The sequence below is a fragment of the Eurytemora carolleeae genome, unplaced genomic scaffold, assembly GCF_000591075.1.
Source record: "Eurytemora carolleeae unplaced genomic scaffold, Eaff_2.0 scaffold443, whole genome shotgun sequence".
NCBI lineage: Eukaryota > Metazoa > Arthropoda > Copepoda > Calanoida > Temoridae > Eurytemora > Eurytemora carolleeae.
This window is the reverse complement of record NW_019396329.1, coordinates 1-20,829: the sequence shown is the minus strand read 5'-3', so window position 1 is coordinate 20,829 and position 20,829 is coordinate 1. Positions and strand designations below refer to the sequence as shown.

General features: G+C 32.1%; 2 protein-coding genes across 2 annotated transcripts; both read right to left on the bottom strand.

Annotated features, from left to right (window-relative positions):
* Positions 1–709: 709 nt before the first annotated feature.
* Positions 710–3,762, bottom strand: LOC111701046 (uncharacterized). The gene is made up of 5 exons (XM_023472162.1): positions 3,657–3,762; positions 3,168–3,242; positions 3,015–3,073; positions 2,609–2,652; positions 710–1,133 (listed from the first exon to the last, which is right to left on the bottom strand). Exons 2-5 carry the CDS (start codon positions 3,219–3,221, stop codon positions 979–981), a joined length of 312 nt encoding a protein of 103 aa, XP_023327930.1. The 5' UTR covers positions 3,222–3,242; positions 3,657–3,762; the 3' UTR covers positions 710–978.
* A 6,155-nt stretch (positions 3,763–9,917) lies between these two features.
* Positions 9,918–20,468, bottom strand: LOC111701040 (uncharacterized; the record flags this gene model as incomplete). Its single annotated transcript, XM_023472156.1, is given in 14 exon segments — positions 9,918–10,710; positions 11,384–11,456; positions 11,957–12,045; positions 12,426–12,683; positions 13,038–13,106; positions 14,001–14,054; positions 14,309–14,528; positions 14,616–14,827; positions 15,486–15,552; positions 15,684–15,735; positions 16,342–16,419; positions 16,734–16,806; positions 18,450–18,554; positions 20,374–20,468. Coding segments are annotated over 14 exon segments (1,605 nt in total). The 3' UTR covers positions 9,918–10,524.
* Between the last annotated feature and the right edge of the window lie 361 nt (positions 20,469–20,829).

The window sequence follows — 20,829 nt, the reverse complement described above, 5'->3', positions numbered from 1 at the left end:
CCTTCTTATCCTTCTCATCCTTCTCATCCTTCTCATCCTTCTTATCTTTCTCATCCATCTTAACTTTATCATCCTTCTCATTCTTCTCATCCTTCTCATTCTTCTCATCCATCTCCTCCTTCTCATCTTTCTCATCCTTCTCATCCTTCTCATCCTTTTCATCCTTCTCATCCTTCTCATCCTTCTTTTCCTTCTTTTCCTTCTCATCCTTCTCATCCTTCTTTTCCTTCTCATCCTTCTCATTCTGCTCATCTTTCTCATCCTTCTCATCTTTCTCATCTTTCTCATCTTTCTCATCCTACTCATCTTTCTCATCCTTCTCATCTTTCTCATTCTTCTCATCTTTCTCATCCTTCTCATCTTTCCCATCTTTCACATCTTTCTCATCTTTCTCATCCTTCTCATTCTTCTCATCTTTCTCATCCTTCTCATACATCTCACTCTATGCTCATTCGACCTTATCGAATATTGTATCTTATTCCTTGAATGTTTAGCTTCTCAATAACCTCATGAACGGGGACCCTTACACCGAGTAGCTGGGCCTTAATACATCCAAAATAAGTCGACCTTGTAAAGTAGGTCTATATAAACACACACACACTCACACTACCCTAATTTCAATGTTAAAGGTAAAATCAGACTAAAATAGCTTCAGCGGGATAGAGTTAATTAAAGGAATTAGACATCAAATCAAAATAAATTTGGCTAATATATTATTTCATATTTATTAATTAAAAATTATAAATAAATAATACTGATTAACATAATAATAATTAAGTTTGGATCATCTGTCCCTGGTTCATTTAGACTAAACTACTGTCCGCAGTGTTCATCTAGACTAAACTACTGTCCGCAGGGTTCATCTAGACTAAAATACTGTCCAGGGGGTTCATTTAGACTAAACTACTGTCCACGGGGTTCATCTAGACTAAACTAAAGTCCGCAGGGTTCATCTAGACTAAAAACTCGGACTCATGTCTAGACAGGCCTGGGCCTGGGCCTGGAAGGTCCTGGGTTTCTAAGTCCAAGGAATTGAAAGAAGGAGATATTGCTGGGACGGTGTTTCCTCAGAGCTTTCCTCCCAGTTCGGGAGGATTGTCTCTTCACCAGATTATGGGTGCTCTCGGATTTATCTAAAAAAAATATTTTAAAAATCTTCAAAGGAATTAATATAATCAAATTTTCTAATTCCTAAGTCTTCTCAACCTGATGATGGTGCAAACCGTTAATATTTCAAACTATTAGTTCTAAATGATCAAATGAAATAAGCATGAAAATCAAAGGTTCACACCATCAGGTTGCAAAGATATAGCAAAGATTCAATTCCTTTGTATTTAAAAGTTAATTTTGATTTAAACTTAAAGGGAGTGACCGCCTATGTAAGGTAGTTGAACTGAGTATGCAGTGTTGTGGAAAACTTCTTTCGGATTCATTTGAGACATATAAAACTTTTTAAAGATCTGTAAATCCTGAGTTTGGGCGTAAATTCGACGTTCAAAACTCAAACATTGGGGGAGGATACGTTTTCAGAATTAGTTTTTTTTAAATATTAAATAACGACGACATAAAATGAAAAAAAGTTCTACAATTAACTACAGAACTCATGCATAGGAACATGTTGAAAAAATAAAAATTAATCTTATCATCGAAAATAAGTAATCTTGTACAATTATTAGTTTCTATTTTCTCATTATTCACAAAGATTTTCGCAGATTTTTTAGAATTTTTATTGAAAAGACGACATTTGAAAAATTTGAAGAAATCTGCGAATAAATTCAAAGAAGTTAAGAAATTCAATATAATAATGAAAACGAAATAATCGAAAACTGTTCCTAACCATATAATTAGATTACTGTATAATTTTTACTTCATTTTTCGTTGTCGTTATTTAATAATTTAAAAAAACTAAATATGAAGACGTATCCACCCCCAAAGTAGGAGTTTTGAACGTCGAATTCGCGGTCACTCCCGTTAAGTTTCTAATAACCGTATCAGATTCAGACCCTCTTACAAAGCATTATTTATAAATTATAAAATACAATCACATTTTTTTATTAAATATAATTTTTATATTTTAAATGGAAACATTTATAATAATTTGAAAATTGTCTTTGATTTCTGAATGTTAATGAATGGACTAGATTTTTTTCTGAGGTCTTTCCTTTAATCTTTATAAATGGCGGAAAAATGCAGCCTCAATAATTTTGATTTTACTAACTAGATAGCAATCTAGACGGATATTTTAGTTTTTCCGCCAATTAAAAAAAATAGAATATTTAAATCCAGAAATGTTTACCTATATATTTAAATCCAGAAATGTTTACCTACATATTTATATCCAGAAATATTTACCTAATTATTTAAATTCAGAAATGCTTACCTGTATATTTATGTTCAGCAGAAATGTTCACCTATATATTTATATCCAGAAATGTTTACCTATATATTTAAATCCAGAAATGTTTACCTATATATTTAAATCCAGAAATGTTTACCTATATATTTAAATCCAGAAATGTTTACCTATATATTTATATCCAGAAATGTTAACCTATATATTTATATCCAGAAATGTTTAACCTATATATTTATGTCCAGAAATGTTTACCTATATATTTATGTTCGGCAGAAATATCGATATCGCGAGCAACTCTGAAATTAGAATAAACTTATATTTTTATATCATATCTTAATATTTAATCAATGGAAATAAAGCATATAATAAGATATTCTGCAACTAAAATGTGTTCAGACGACCCTAAAAAGGATTAATTCTTTTCTTTTCCTGTTTTGTCTGAATTGCACACATCCACGAGTCACATTTACATACAAATCGGAATACAAATTGCGAAATTTCACATGGAAAACCACGAATAAAATCCGATTGGTTAACTCTTTAAATCAAGATTCAAGGGTCACAAGAAATTACATCGACACTATCTTCAATGTGATTTGGAATGAAAAATTAACAAAAATGATGAATAACATGGCCGACAGAAAAAAAATAATATTACCTTTCTAACCCCTGAGCTTGTCCTTGAATGCTGGATGAAACATGATTTAGAACTCGAGCCTACAAAATTAAAATTAATTAATAAAAATATTTATGGATATAAAATTTGTAACCTTTAATTTTATTTTTATTTTAATGATTTTAAATGTATTACCTGAATCATGAGTACTGAGCTCAGTACAAGTAGAAGGTATATCTGAACCCTCATTGTGATTTTGTGAGGTTCAGCCTGAAAATAAAAAATTCTAATGCAATTTTTATGTTTTTAGCACGTTTTTTTGCAACTCTTCACCAGCTTTTCCCAAAAAAACATTTTAAAAAATTATGAAACTGTAAAAATGTAACTATTCATAAAAAGTAAAAAGATGCTACCGGATGCTTTGTAAATATTCTGGACGTTCTGTATTTAAGCCTGGGTTTCAAATATTTTCTATGCTGTATAAATCTTTAGGAAAGAACAAAAAATTTTAAAAATCACCTAAAAAATATTCTTCCAAATGATAAGAAAAGGGTGAATGGATTACTTTGAATTTCTTTTCTGAAAGAGTAGTTCTCTGGTTTCAACATATTTCAGAAACCGCTGATTTTTCGGATGAAAAGTTTTCTTAAATAAAAATCTGTTTAAATAAAGCCGACAACTGACCTGAAGTATTGATGTAAGCTGTAGTAAGGTTTACTCTGGAATATAGAGAAGGGTACCTCTCTGCGCCTATTTATACTCAAACCTCTCTGCACCTATGTATACTCAAACGGTAACCATAAATCTTGCGCACTGTGCAGTGTGCAGGAGACATGCGTTCTACAGTGGCAGTTTAAAAATGCGCAAAATGATGTTCAGAAATAAAAAAATGTGTAGTGTAAATAGTAAAGGAAGAACGCGAGGGAAGGTTTTAGGTGATGTCATTTTTAAATTTTGTAAAGGGTTTGGTATTTTCTCGACAAAAAAGGTTTTTTTTTCTACGTCAAACCAAAATAAGTTGTCCGTAAAATTGAATTCTTATGTGTTTTCAAACATAGCTCCTCTTATTAAAGAGCTATTGAGAAGAACAAAAAATGTTTTTGAATTCTTATATTCAGCATAACGGGATAGATTTGTTTTTCTAGTAGAGGAGATACGACATCGCAAAGTCGTGCCAGAACTCTCGTTTTTATATTTGACCTTCTCCTTCCGTCTTATTTGCAGTGATCATTCCGTGAGTGATATTTCTTTTGAAAAATTTTCGTTGAAGAATAAAATATAAATTCCATTGAAAATTCCATTCCGAAAAGACACAAAGGTAAAGATATAATTTCTAAATTTTTTTAATCGAGTCATGATATATTTAAATTCACAAACGAAATCAGGAAAGTGTGAGAAATTATTGTTTAATAATGAACCATGGACAATGTACAAAGTGATAAGTAAATCTTAAATTAGAATCAAACTAGCTAGACCTCCTAGAACTAGAAGAAAAAAGTCAAACTCATCAAACTCAGAAATTTATTTTATATTGTGATTTCTGAATAAAAATAGAAAAATGTGTTTAAATAAATGTGTTATTTTATTTTAGTTATGAAAAGCCCAAAAAGTTTTCACACTTAAAAATCCCACCCCCCTCTCTCTCTATTCAAAATATCTTATTAGCTTTTTCCAATTTGAGACAAAACACCATGGATTTCCGGAGATTTTTTTTATTAATATTTTGCACAACCCATCCTTTTTTATAGTATTGTTGGCCAAGATATGTCTACCTATATTCCATATCAAATATACTTTATCTATGATCGATCTTAAAATATGAAATTTCTATTTGTCCATGTGATCAAGGACTGTGTTGGGATCTTGAAAACAGGTTTTGAATCTGAAATCTCATCTTGTATAGTCCTCTATCCTTTATCAACTATTATTACATTGTTCATCTGACAGGTTGCCCGCTGTACTATCCGTACTATTCTAGGTTAGTACTATCCGGACTATTCTAGTTAGTACTATCCGGACTATTCTCGGTTAGTACTATCCGGACTATTCTAGATAGTACTAGCTATTCAACTATCCGGACTATCTACTTAGTACTAGTTAGTACTATCCGGACTATTCTAGATAGTACTTATAGTTAATCAACTATCCGGACTATTCTAAGTAGTACTAGTTAATCAACTATCCGGACTATCTAGTAAGTACTAGCATAGTACTATCCGGACTATTCTAGTAAGTACTAGTTAATCAACTATCTGGACTATTCTAGATAGTACTAGTTAATCAACTATTTGGACTATTCTAGAACTTACTAGTTAATCAACTATCCGGACTATTCTAGTTAGTAATAGTTAATCAACTATCCGGACTATTCTAGTTAGTACTATTTAGTACTATCCGGACTATTCTAGATAGTACTAGCTAGGTAACTATCAGGACTATTCTAGTTGATACTAGTTAGTCAACTATCCGGAATATTCTAGTAAGTGCTAGTTAGTCAACAATCAGGACTATTCTAGTAAGTGCTAGTTAGTCAACTATCAGGACTATTCTAGTAAGTACTAGTTAGTACTATCCGGACTATTCTAGTTAGTACTAGTTAATCAACTATCCGGACTATTCTAGTTAGTACTAGTTAATCAACTATCCGGACTATTCTAGTTAGTACTATTTAGTACTATCCGGACTATTCTAGATAGTACTAGCTAGGTAACTATCAGGACTATTCTAGTTAATACTAGTTAATCAACTACCCGGAATATTCTAGTTATTACTAGTTAGTACAGTCAGGACTATTCTAGATAGTACTAGTTAATCAACTATCCGAACTATTCTAGTTAGTAGTTAGTACTAGCTAGTCAACTATCCGGACTATTCTAGTTAATACTAGTTAATCAACTATCCGGAATATTCTAGTTATAGTAGTTAGTCAACTATCAGGACTATTCTAGTAAGTACTAGTTAGCTAGTCAACTATCAGGACTATTCTAGTTATTACTAGTTAATCAACTGTCCGGAATATTCTAGTAAGTACTAGTAAGTACAATTAGGACTATTAGTGTTAGTACTATTCTAAATAATACTAGTTAGTCAACTATCCGGACTATTCTAGTTAGTACTAGCTAGTCAACTATCCGGACTATTCTAGTAAGTATTAGTTAATCAACTATCCGAACTATTCTAGTTAGTACTAGCTAGTCAACTATCCGGACTATTCTAGAAGTACTAGTTAATCAACTATCCGAACTATTCTAGTTAGTACTAGCTAGTCAATTATCCGGACTATTCTAGTTAATACTAGTTAATTAACTATCCGGACTATTCTAGTTATTACTGATAAGTACAATCAGGAAAATTAGTGTTAGTACTAGTTGATCAACTATCCGGACTATTCTAGTTAGTACTAGCTAGTCAGCTATCAGGACTATTCTAGTTAATACTAGTTAATCAATTATCCGGAATATTCTACTTAATACTAGTTATAGTACTATCCGGACTATTCTAGTTAATACTAGTTAGTCAACTATTCGGACTATTCTAGATAGTACTAGCTAGTCAACTATCAGAACTATTCTAGTTAGTACTGGTTAATCAACTATTCGGACTATTCTAGATAGTACTAGCTAGTCAACTATCAGGACTATTCTAGTTAGTACTAGTTAGTACTATCCGGACTATTCTAGTGAATATTACTAGTTAATCAACTATCCGGACTATTCTAGTTGACTAGCTAGTCAACTATCCGGACTATTCTAGTTAGTGCTAGTTATTACTATCCGGACTATTCTAGATAGTACTAGCTAATCAACTATCAGGACTATTCTAGTTAGTACTAGCTAGTCAACTATCAGGACTAATTTTAGTTATTACTAATAAGTTACTATCAGGAGTATTCTCGTTAATACTAGTACGATCCAAAATATTCTAGTTTGTACACTGATATCTAGACACCTAGCTCTAAAACTTAGTCATCAAATTTTTGGACATTCTCGACTTTAAAGTGTCGGAACGCTTTGACCTTAGGTTTTTCTTCACAAACTCACTTATACTTTTTTGTAGCCGTAGACATATACATTTTAAATATGGAATTTTTTTTTCCTAGCTTAAGATTAAAAATAGGAATTGGCAAACGACCTCTCGATTTGTGTGTGAAAGCGTGCACATCTTAGTTTGCAGTGAGCCAGTGAGTACTGGATAGGAGTCAACTATCATCATCCAATACTCAACCAGATAGTGAGTACTAGATAGGAGTCAACTATCATCATCTAATAATCAACCAGATAGTGAGTACTAGATAGGAGTCAACTATCATCATCTAATACTCAACCAGATAGTGAGTACTAGATAGGAGTCAACTATCATCATCTAATACTCAACCAGATGGTGAGTACTAGATAGGAGTCAACTATCATCATCTAATACTCAACCAGATAGTGAGTACTAGATAGGAGTCAACATTCATCATCTAATAATCAACCAGCCTGTGAGTACTAGTTAGGAGTCAACTACCATCATATAATACTCAACCAACACTAAAATTAACGGTATAAGTCCATTCAAAGCTACGTTTAAATATGAGGATTGAGGATAAGATAACGTTTTTTCTGATACAGTGAGAACCAAAAAATTGTGGGATAAATGTTGTTTTTTTCTTTCTATGGTTTGAGATATATCTCTTAGGACTTTGTCAGTTGCAACTGCTGCAATTTATAAATAAAAAGATTTAAAGGAAAAAGTGTGCACGACAATTCCACTGTTTTCTGGTTCCCAACTTCCCACAGTACAATTTTAAAGATATTTTGAAGACAATAATAAAACTGTCGATTATTACTTAAATTATATTTTAACAGTCTGACTGCCATGAGACATATCAAATGTGCAGTGTAAACTGACAAACGAACTGGGTCTTTGCCACAAGAATCTATTTTTCTCTCTAAATCTTTGCAACCTGATGGTGTAAACCTTTGATATCTTAAACTTAGATTATTTAATCTGAAATAATTCATAGTTTAAAAAATTTAATGACTACGACATTGGGTTACAAAGATGTAAGGATTAGAAAACCAGAGTTTGTGTCAAAGTCTCATTTTTTCTTCCCAGATAAGTGGATTTTAAAAGTTTACAGTAAAACCATTTGTTTTTTTAGCAGCTTTAAATACATTTCATTATTGATTTATTTTCGTCATCCTATTTCATAGTTTTCTAGTTTTCACTGTAATTAAAGACATTATTTTATCTTCATCCTTTTTGAGTTCATACATTTTTAACAAAAAATCTGTGAACATTTGTTTGTGGTGCTGCAGAATACCATGAAAACTTGTTGATAGAAAGGGGGCGCGGTGCGCCCTAGAAGCTTTTGATAGCTATATAAGATACTTTAATATATAATCATCGGCATAGTCCCCCCCCCTTCCTTCTCCATTAACCCGTTTGGGGCCCCCCCTGTAGTTTTTTCGTCCAAGCACTCTCTTATTTTTAACACTATCACCGTGAAATTTTGTGACTTTTAATGAATAGTAATTAACAGGATTTTTTGTCAAAAAATTATTTTTTTTATTTAAAGGGTAGGGTACAGGGCGGAAAAAAGTCCGGTCTGTGAAAAATAAAGCAAATATAGCCCATAACTTTTTTGTGACTGAAGCTCCAGATCTAAAAAATATATTTTTGAAAAGCCCTTGAAAAATGTATGTAGAAACATTTGTCACACTTTGATATTTCTTTAAAACAAAAAAAAAATATTTCTTTCATTTTTTTACCCTTTTTTAGGCATCTTTTTCCACCCTCCCTTGTACCCAAACTATTAAAGTTATCGGTCTAAATTTTTTTCTTTGAGCTGGCCGTGAAAAATTGGGCTGTGAACATGCATTTCAACCCTAAACCTATTTCTCTGAGGCCTTTTTCTAGGTGGGGGGGGGCGCCAAGCGCCCCCCCCTAGGCAGTACATAGATTCAGACCCCCCCAGCCTTTATAGTGTTAAATAGGCCCCTGGCAACGATTTTGTACCCTCCCATCCATTATGTTTCTCAAAACAAGATGATATGACATTCCTCTGCTGCGGTAGAAAACGTGAGTTAGCCTTTGCAGGTAAAATCCGGATATTTCCAGAAGGAGGGCTGCCTTAATATACAGTTATCGTCAATGAAATTTGAAATGGAGGTCGTCTTTTTTCTTTCTTTAGATCAAGAATGCCGCATATGAGTTTGTAACTTTTAAACTGATATTTAGATGTCCAGAGGTCGGAACTATTATGTGGGTCACCGTTAATCTTGAACACTTAATCTCAATATCCAAAGTGAGCTCTTTTAACTTTTAGGAAAAATTCTTGATCCCTTAATTAAAATTATTTTTGCAGGGTATAACCATCACAGGATATCGCTGAGAACTCAAATTAATCTGTAGGTCTGCATACGATAGAGATTAATCTGTAGGTCTGTATACGAGATTAATCTGTAGGTCTGTATACGATAGAGATTAATCTGTAGGTCTGTATACGATAGAGATTAATCTGTAGGTCTTTATACGATAGAGATAAATCTGTAGGTCTGTATACGATAGAGATTAATCTGTAGGTCTGTATACGAGATTAATATGTAGGTCTGTATACGAGATTAATGCTTGATCCAGAGATTAATAATACAAAAATTTTGACTTCGTGGCACACTTTCATAGATTTAACAGTTTCAAATTACAAAATCCGTAGTGAATTGTGAAATATCTATTTATGAAAAAGAGCTAAGACGACATTCGCACTTATTTTTTTTAGATATCACTGTGTCATTATTAAGACACGGGTTTAATCAATTATCCTTTAATCGTTACCCTGGCTGACTAAAGGAAATTCAAATACACATAGTAAATATTCAATTTTTAAATGAAATATAGTTAAAAAACATTTTTGCGTTTTTTGTAAAATTTACGTTCAAAATATACTTTGTTGCATACTAGAAATATGACAACATTTCTAAATTTATTTTCTAATAATTGCAGATCCATACATAAACTGTAACTTTGTAAGTACATAGGCACTTTAAAATATTAAAACTAATGATGTAAAAGACTTTTTCTCAGTCTTATTTTTCCGCTGTTTTCAAAAAAGTTAAATTTTACTTTTACTTTAAAATCTCTGTTATATTTGGGTTTATCCTAAGGGTCTGTAAGCTGGGTTAAAAAAACTGAATTGACACGCTAGGGCTCGATTCCTTTTTTTGTTTAACAAGCCAGTCTATAATACTTTTTTGGGATAAGAAGAAAATGAAAGCTCTTGTTTGATCTTAGATTAGTAAAGATTGTTTTCACGGGGACAGGCGAATAAAATAAAATGAGACATTATGAAGACTTTGTTTTCTCTTTCACTTTAGCTTTAAATAAAAAGCATAAGGAAGATGATGCTTTTGAGGCTTCAGGTCTCATTATAAAGTTAATTATTTGCAAATATTCCTGCAGCATTATGTAGTTACAATTTGAAATATTCCTGCAGCATTATGTATTTACAATTTGAAATATTCCTGCAGCATTATGTAATTACAATTTGAAATATTCCTGCAGCATTATGTAGTTACAATTTGAAATGTTCCTCATTAAAATTTGTCACAGCTTCATGAAAACAACGAAGTTCTTGCTGTAGAAGATAATCAACATGCTTATCCTCAACAGGTTCTTCTCTTTCTTCTCTTCCTTCTCTTTCTTCTCTAGATTTACTTGTCCATCCTGTACTCTCCATTCTTTCCTCTCCATCAACACTCTAGATAGAATATTATTAAGAAGGAAAAGACGTTAAACTTTATTTTAGGAAATTTTCTGAGATTTTTTTAATGAGTCTACTCTTCCCGGCTCTTCTTCTACTCTTTTCATCTGGGAGTAAATGCTGAAAGTACTCTCATTACCTAGTTTACCTATATACTCCTTGTATCTGGAAGTAGATAAGTACTCCCACCTACTTTAACTGTATACTCCTTGTATCTGGGAGTAGTTGACCGTACTCCCATCTGGCTTACCCATATACTCCTTGTATCTGGGAGAAGATGAGTACTCCCATCACCTAGTTTACCTGTATACTCCTTGTATCTGGGAGAAGATGAGTACTCCAACCTAGTTTACCTGTATACTCCAATTGCATCTGGGAGAAGATGAGTACTCCCACCTAGTTTACCTGTATACTCCTTGTATCTGGGAGAAGATGAGTACTCCAACCTAGTTTACCTGTATAGTCCAATTGCATCTGGGAGAAGATGAGTACTCCCACCTAGTTTACCTGTATACTCCTTGTATCTGGGATAAGATGAGTACTCCCACCTAGCTTACCTGTATACTCCTTGTATCTGGGAATTGCATCTGGGAGAAGATGAGTACTCCCACCTAGTTTACCTGTATACTCCTTGTATCTGGGATAAGATGAGTACTCCCACCTAGCTTACCTGTATACTCCTTGTATCTGGGAGTAGATGATGAAAGTACTCCAGACTGGTTGCATCTGAGCCTCGAGATAATCTAAAAATACGAGATCAGAAATATGCAATTATCAGAAAAATATGTTTACCCGAACTGGGCCCTAATCTAATAAAATTAAACTGTGTCGCTGAAACACCTATTGCCCGGTTCAAATTTAAACCACTGCACCGCACAAATTCAAAGTTTAAGCATTTTTTGTATATTAAGGATTATTTAAAGTATCAGCTACACTCATCATTTTAATATATAAATAAGGATTATATTTCAGAATATATTTCAGGATTAAGGAATATATATTTGTATACTATAGTATTGAACGTTATTTAAACTATATTCATGTACTATGTATGTTCTGTGTACTATATTTAATATTTATGTACTAATGTTATGTATTTACTGTGTACTATATATAGATATATATATATATATGTACTATAGCTATGAATTCTCTGTATACTACTTCTATGTACTATTGTTATGCATGTACTGTGTATTTTATCTATGATCTAATATTAGACATGTACTGCAGTACTATGTACCTGTTATGATCTCTAGTTTCACTAAGGGTTCTGTCTAGAAGTCTATTACAGGAAAAACTAGGTTTAACTCGAACTCGAGATCTGTACACCTAAACATTTAACATTTTTTGTAAAAAGGATAAAAAGTAGAAAAAGAAGACACAAGATTTTATGGATTAGCATAAAAAAGCAATCTTCTTCTTAAAAAGTCAATGTACCGGGTGTCCCAGAAAACAAAATAATTTATCTTTACTAAAATTAAATTTAGAATTTTTCAATTCCTAAGAAAAATTATCACTTTTAGCATGAAAGTTTTGATCATGTATTCCTATGAAGACGACTTTTAAATATGTTTTCCTAATATTCCATTAAAATCATCACCATACTAAATTAAAATTTGTTTAACAAAGACTATGATCAAAATTCGTTCCCTCAATTCCCATGTTTATTGGGACACCTATTTATATGGGAGATACTGCAGTAAATATACCTGATTATTATTTATTAATTCTTGACTTGAAGGTCTTGTCTTATAGTTGGGAGGAATATACGAATTTTGAGAGAGATGGGAAACTGTTTGGGAAGGAGGAAGGGAGGGAGCTTGTGATGACAAGGAAGGTGTTTGGGAAGGTTTTTGGTAATGTAAAGATGGGGGAGCGTAGACTGGGGGCGGAGGAAGGATATCGAGAAGGTTAGGATTAGATTTCCTATATCTGTTCGGAGGATGATGAACTCCGGCATAGATCTCCTAAATCAGGAGAATCAGATTTAATAATTAATAATTTAAATCTTTCAAGGGCAGCCCGGGGAATAATTTTAAATTGTGAACAAACGCCATTTTGTAAACCATAAAAATGCTTTAAATCTTTGATATTGTCAACTATACTGAGCTGTCCTTAAACGTCAGAGTAAAATTTAAAATACATAATTGAAAAATGTTGATCTACCTGACCCCTTTATATATTTAAATAAAAGTAGGATCATGTTGACCTACCTGACTGCTTGATTTATATATATATATATATATATATAAATATTTAAAAGTAGGATCATGTTGACCAACATGACTTCTTGATATATATATATATAAATAGTATCTAACCTGTCTGCTGGAATTTAAATTATCAAAGCTTTGACTCTCTCTTGCAAAACGTCTGCCGTGTGCCCCTTCCTAAAATATTTTTAACTGTTAGTTTACATTTTATTATAGATATTCGTTTACAACATTTTTAAGAAAAAATCTAAAAGTTTTTTTTTCTGCTTTATAATTTTTTTCATAAAATTTACTCATTTTGAAATAAGGGTGCGTGAGCCTGATAAAAAGAGAACAATATTGAAGACTGAAATAAAACTGTGGACTTACTGAAAGAAGCAATTTACGCAATCTCGTGTGTGTTAAATGTTGTTACCAGGAAATGGTAGCTTGAATCAAGTTATTAAACAAAATGAGTCTGTGCACAATGCACAATACAATTAAAACCAGAACATCAGTCAAACAGTCGCCTTCAATTCCACAGTTTATGGATTTCACTGTGTTGTGTTACGTGTGCCCGGCATTGACGTAATTTCACAAGGATTCACAAGGATACCATTTATACCTTGTGCCTGAGTAAAACGAATATCTTTGTTTAATATTTTAATTTGCTGTTTCTTGATATGATAAGAGTAAACTGCGGATATATGTATCAGAGAGGCAAGTAAGGAAATTAATCTCTTAGAAAAATGACTTTATCTTTCTCATACAGTGAAACCCTTAATAACGAATACAAGAATTCATCAAATGTCGTATTCTTCACTTTCTGATAATGGAATGTTGCAGATATTTGGTTTTTTAATTAAAGATTATATGGAAACTGTTCCCGCATATTCATGGCTATTTATTTATTTTCGCAAATACTGAAATTTTCGCAATATAGTATAAAACTCATTGCCAAAATGTCAAGACGACATTTGATAAATTCTTCCGATGTATTCGTTATTAAGGGTTTCACTGTAGTTACTCAGATAAAGGTTTAAAGATAAATATTATGTTTGTTGTATGGTTTATTTTAGCTTAATATCTCACCTTTTTAGACTTGTTCCAGAGTAGAGGAGGGATTCCAAGCTGACAGACTAAGCTCTGGAAAATAGAAATAGATTTAAAGCACCATGTACGTATATATATTAAGGGTGGAACATAGTAAATGTATATACATCTGCTAAATTCGACACGTGTAAACTGTAAAATTATGAAAGACTTCACATAAAGAATTTGCCGTGTACGCCATGCAGAGTTGGGTAAGGGGCCGATTAATTGCGTTATAAAACAGATGTAGCATAAACAAAATTATTGATCTCTGCAGTGTGCGGAACTAAAAAGTTGCAAAACAATACCTTATTATTATTTTCTCTGTACGCTTGTTCAAGTAAATCTGTGGTTGCGTAGGGATTTTCAAATCTACGCTGAAACCCTGTTTGTCTCTCTAACTGTCTGTCAGACACAATGCTCAGCTGTCCGTTGGATAAACAGCTGTTTTGTCTGTTTTCTTTATCACTCTGTTTGTCTTGATGATGGTTGAAATGTCGGCTTCCAAATTCTGCTTCAGAATCAGGCCTGAATACAATATATCATTACACAACGTAATGGATATATTTAGGGGGTGGGGGACTTAAATTTTATGTGAAGAAATTTTTTTCTTACCTTGAGTAAATGCTAGGGAGAAGTTTTTTATCTGAGGAAGTTGAATCTTTCTCATAATCAGAGGAATTCCACCCTCTTTCCTTCTCCCCCCCGAGCCCTATAGAGACCCCCCATCCTCTCTCCTTCTCCCCCCATCCTCTCTCCTTATTCTCCCACCCTCTCCCCTTCTCTTTTGAGTCCCAGGTTCTATGCCCCCAAGCTCCTTGCTTCTCCTAAAAATAAAAACATGAATAGTCATACAAATTGTTATATGTTGAAGTTAAATACAAAGTATACATGTCGTCTTCTTTTGTCTAGTTCTCTGTTTTGCTGTTCTTCACTACACTGCCAAAAATGTCGTCTTCTTTAAAAACATTATTTGGTTTGTTAACTGAGTTGAAAGTGTGTATTCTTCTAATGCGTTGGTCTAGTTTGTTATCTGATAAATAAATATGCCCCGGAAGCAGTTAAATATATATTCAAGGATTATCTTTTATGTTACCTGATAACTATAAATATCTCCAGGGTCAGATAAATATCGTCTTCTCTTTAAATATTATCTAATATGTTACCTGATAACTAAAATATCCCCAGGATCAGACAAATATCTCTTTAAAGATTATCTAGCATGTTACCTAATAACTATAAATATCTCCAGGATCAGATAAATATCTCTTTAAAGAATATCTAACATGTTACCTGATAACTATATATATCTCCAGGATCAGATAAATATCTCTTTAAAGAATTTCTAACATGTTACCTGATAACTATATATTTCTCCAGGATCAGATAAATATCTCTTTAAAGAATATCTAACATGTTACCTAATAACTATATATATCTCCAGGATCAGATAAATATCTCTTTATATAATATCAAACATGTTACCTGATAACTATAAATATCTCCAGGGGCAGATAAATATCGTCTTCTCTTACATTCACTTTTCCGCCATCTAAAACATTTAATACATTGTAAATTGTTAATTTAGTTCATCGCTTGATAGATTTTTTTTACAAATTATTTTTTTTCGCTGAAAGGTTTGGGCAATATTATTTAATTATAATATGTGCATGTTTTTCTTACCTGTAATAAAACATAACAGACCCTAACAGAACCAATATAAAAGTCAGGGACCCTAAAATATAATAATTAAAAAAAAAAATAAAAACTGCTGATTGAAGATGGCAAGGGGATATCCCCCTAATAATGGAAAATTTATATATTTTAAAACAGAAAAGCATGAATTACTACACAGGAATTTAGTCTTTGCCACAAACTCAAACTTTATAATCCTTATATCTTTGCAACCATATTATGTAAACCTATGATATTTCAAACTTAGAATATTTGATCCAACATATATAATAGTTATATCTAAGGTTTACAACATTGGGTTGCAAAGATATTGGGATTAGAAAATTTGAGTTTGTGACAAAAACAAGGTGAATTGCATANCATCCCAACATCTTTAATCCACAATATTGTACGCCACCTCTGTATGCATATTTCTTTGAAATTAATTTATTAGACATAAAGCGTATGTAAGAATGGAAATTTACTAATCGTTTTTCTGACTTTAAAAGTTTTTATTTTTGTGAGTTTCTTGTTTCACAATTATTTCTTAAGCAAGAAATGCGCAAGTCATTTTCGCAGAGAAACCACAAATGAAAATAAACAGTTTAAGAAAAAAACATCTACTTTATACTTGAAGTAGTTATCAATAATAGCTACATAATTATACCTATAAGTGCGATAAGCCAGGCAGCCCCCTCAAGTTTATCATTTGCTGCATCAGGTTGGTTAATTGTTATAGGTAAACCTAAATACCAATATATTAAAATAGAAAATAAAAACATTGATATTCACATTAAAAAGTGTTAAAATTACTGTTAATAAGTTTTTTAAAAAGTTTCATATTTTCTTTATTTCGTTGCATTCAACCATTTTCAATCCTTCATTAAATTTTTTGTGTAAGTCACTGTGTGCAACATTGTTGACTTCCTTTTTCTTAAAAATGCCGTAAATCCACAGTAGTATTTCTAATAAAGAGAAAGGAGGAAGATGAAAATTATTGCACTTTATTTTGGATATTTCTGTACTTTGGTCGCTTAGGTAGCATGTATATAATGTTACCTAGAGGAGGTTGAAGTTTAGCAGGAGCTGAATATGGACCCCGACCTAGATCAGAAACTGCTGCAACCTGAACCTAAACAATTACAACATTATGGCTTTAGGTATTTTAAAATTTATTAAAATTAGGGTTTTACATTTTTTAGATTTTCCTCTTTATATTTGAGGCGAGGAGTGGTAAAGATATAAATTATAGGAATATTTCTCTCTAATTGGATTAAGAAATTCAAATAATTTCTTTATCAAATAGGAGAAATCTCATTTTGTAAACTCCAGAATTTAAGCAGTCTAATAATTTTTTGTTTGTTAAAAGCCCCTTTTTGATCGAATTAAAAATATCTTTTTAAAATATGATAAACCATCTTAGCTATCGCTTAACAAATTCTGGAACCTTGCCTGAGAGTTATATAAACTATAGAAAGCTTCTTCTTGTAAATATTATTTGTAATTTTTAAAGTCAAATCTAGTCTAATTTAGTCTAATCTAGTCTAATCTAGTCTAGTCTAGTCTAGTCTAGTCTAGTCTAGTCTAGTCTAGTCTAGTCTAGTCTAGTCTAGTCTAGTCTAGTCTAGTCTAGTAAGTCTAGTCTAGTCTAGTCTAGTCTAGTCTAGTCTAGTCTAGTCTAGTCTAGTCTAGTCTAGTCTAGTCTAAACTAGTCTAGTCTAGTCTAGTTTGTCTGGTGGAAGACGGATCTCTGCAGTTATCTCAATGAAAAGAGTTGCCTAAGATGGATAACAATAGGGTTATATTAAGAAGGAGAGTGGGGGGGTTGAGTATCATGCAACATAAAGATGAAAAGTATAGAATAAAAGATATAAAATGCTGCAAACGGAAATTAGCTTCCTTATCTAAATATTTATATAATTAAGAGTGAACCTGGAGAGTAGAGATTAGGTTTTCATTTTTATATTTAACAGTTTACAAAGGCTAGTCTGAAGTAAATCTTTACTACCCTGGATATTATTCTGAAGTATTTCTAAAAATCTGGGATGTATACTTTTCTGAAGTATATCTTGGTATCTTATATGCTAGTCTGAAGTATATCTTAGTATCTGGTATACTTGTCTAAAGTATATCTTAGTATCAGGTATGCTAGTCTGAAGTATATCTTAGTATCTGGTATGCTAGTCTGAACTATATCTTAATATCAGGTATGCTAGTCTGAAGTATATCTTAGAATACCTAAAATGTTAATCTGCAGTATATTTTAGTAGAACTGATATGTTATTCTGAAGTATATCTTGGTATCTGGTATGCTAATCCGAAGTATATCTTAGAATACCTAATATGTTAATCTGAAGTATATCTTCGTACAACTGATATGTTATTCTGAAGTATATCTTAGTATACCTGATATGTTAGTCTGAAGTATATCTTAGTTCATGGTATGTTAGTTTGAAGCATATCTTAGTATACCTGATATGTTAGTCTGAAGTATATCTTCGTACAACTGATATGTTATTCTGAAGTATATCTTAGTATACCTGATATGTTAGTCTGAAGTATATCTTAGTTCATGGTATGTTAGTTTGAAGCATATCTTAGTATACCTGATATGTTAGTCTGAAGTATATCATAGAATACCTGATGTGTTAGTCTGAAGTAAATCTTAGTGCCTGATATGTTAGTCTGAAGTATATCGATATAGAATACCTGATGTGTTAGTCTCAAGTATATCTTTGTGCCTGATATGTTAGTCTGAAGTATATCTTAGTATACCTGATATGTTAGTCTGAAGTCCAGTTCGTTTAGTTTTAGATATAATTCTGATACAAGTGAATCTACCAAACTGCTCATACTCGACTCATTGTTCTTTACCAGGATCTAAATATAATATCAAAAACATTATATTATTGAAGATTTTCATTAAAGGGAGTGACCGCCAATGTGGACTGAGTTTACAGTATTATTAAGAAATTTTTAGGATTCATTTGACACCTATCAGACGTTTTTGCGTGTGCATATTTATTCAGCAAGAGCGCAAATTCATCTTTTTTAAATATTCTTTGATTGTTCATTTAGGAGTAATGATTGTAAAATCGGTTTTTGATAAAAATCATTCAGAAACGACGAAAACAATGTAAAAAAAACTTCTACAATAAACTAATTAGTTGTTAGGAACATATTTCTCATCAGAAATTTATCAATAAATCAATGTTAGAATCAATAGTTTCTTCCTCATCATTATATTGATTTTCTTATTCTTAATGAATTTGTTCGCAGATTTCTTCAATTTCTTCATATGTCGTCTTTTCATTAGGCGGTCATGTTAGGAGGTTAGAAGAGGGGGGGGGGGAGAGTGTGTGTAAATAGTGAGCTGTGTAAAGTTTGACTAAACAATGCATCATGATATCCCTAGAAAAATAAACAAATAAGAAAGAAATCCCTAAAACAAAGATTTAGCGTGTGATAGGTGAACCCTGGGGGAAAATTTGGATAATTTGAGGGGGAAACCTTATCTTCTCAAGGAGAAATGTATTCAGCATTTTATCTGTGAATTCATCGTCTAAAATAATAAACTGTTCTCTCTTCAAATTCTTGGAAACGTTTAAAGAAATAAAGTGTACAGTTTAGATAAAAATGTGAACTTGATGCCGGGACAGGATCAAGTTTACAGAAGTCCTGTAAACTTGATTATAGAAAATAAACTTTTATTTTCAACTTTTTTGTCATTCGATCTATTTATTGACATTTTTAACCTCTTTCAAATCAAAGGGTGTATCAAAACAGTTTACACGACTTAAAATATATCCGTAATCTGATGTCCTTTAGTTGTATATTTAAAATATATCCGTAATCTGATGTCCTTTAGTTGTATATTTAAAATATATCCGTAATCTGATGTCCTTTAGTTGTATATTTAAAAATTACAAAGATGAAATTTTGAAATCCGAACAAACTTCTTTCTGGTTCTGGTAATTATAAAGCACAAAAAGACGCGACCACATTTGGACTATTGTTATTTAAACAATTGTTTTATAAATAATGACTGTAAAATTAAATAAAGGCTGCATCCAATTGTAATAGATATAGGCAGTATTTTTCATGATCAGATAGTTACTTTTGAAAACATTTATTCCTGTTTCGAGGATTTTTGATAATGAAGACAACATTTTCATATTTTCCAGGTATGTTCGAAAATCCAGCGCCAGCGAAATTTATTTAAAAAACAAAATCAAAATATTACGAAATATCAACTATTTAAGAATGCGTCGAAAAATAATCGATGACTATTGTTTGTATAATATCTGAATGATTTGTTTGGACGCTGCGTTCTTCGGTGTGAGTCGTAAGTAAGATTAGTAGCGATCAAAAGCGCTTTTTTATCGCAAGCTCAAAACTTTAAGAAATTTTAATCATGGTTAAAACGGATTCTGACCATGGTAAAATGAATTAAGACGACAGATTCTTGTAACCAAGGTAAAAAAAAAGTTTCGCGTCTCAGTCAGACATAAACAAACTTATATTTGTTCTTGATTTTAACTTGAAAATGAATTTATTGCACGTTTGCTGTGTTTCTTGTTCATAGGAATATTTAAAATCATAAACTAAATCTAACAGTCATCTTCCAATTCCACAGTATTATGGAGCTCACTGTATTATTGTATATGAGTCAGATCCCTTAGTGTTTAAATAATATCACCTCGTATCCTTGAATCCTTGGATCTGGATTATTCTGCCAAACTACAAATGCAGTGCTTACATTTAGCATCTCAGCAATTAGCAGGACAGGGGCACCTACAAAGCACAATTAAAGGGACTGTGCCCGTAATTTCAACTGGGAAAGATAAAGCAGCATGTCTTACTCACAAAGATACCATTAAAAGCTTTGTATGATCAAGTATGAGTTAGAAATTTTTATTTGTGGTTTCTCTGCAAACGTGACTTTCACACCATTGATCATCGAGTTGGTCACTCAGCACCAAAGGGGTATATCTTCCTTACAGATCATTATTTTTACATCTAGTTTTTTCTAAAGGAAGTCCAGTATATCCCTGAATGGTGTTCTGGCCAGGATGTACCTTGAAAAGTGCAGGGGCGCAAACTGTTGAAAAAAAGGGGGGTCGATAGGGTGCTATTTTCGGAAATAATGATTCAA

Coding starts and splice junctions, on each gene's coding strand:
- LOC111701046 (XM_023472162.1), bottom strand. CDS start 3,221: ATGAGGGTTCAGATATACCTTCTACTTGTACTGAGCTCAGTACTCATG. Junction 2,653..3,014: donor CAAGCTCAGGGGTTAGAAAG/GTAATATTATTT, acceptor TTCTAATTTCAG/AGTTGCTCGCGATATCGATA. Junction 1,134..2,608: donor TGCCGAACATAAATATATAG/GTAAACATTTCT, acceptor TATTTTTTTTAG/ATAAATCCGAGAGCACCCAT.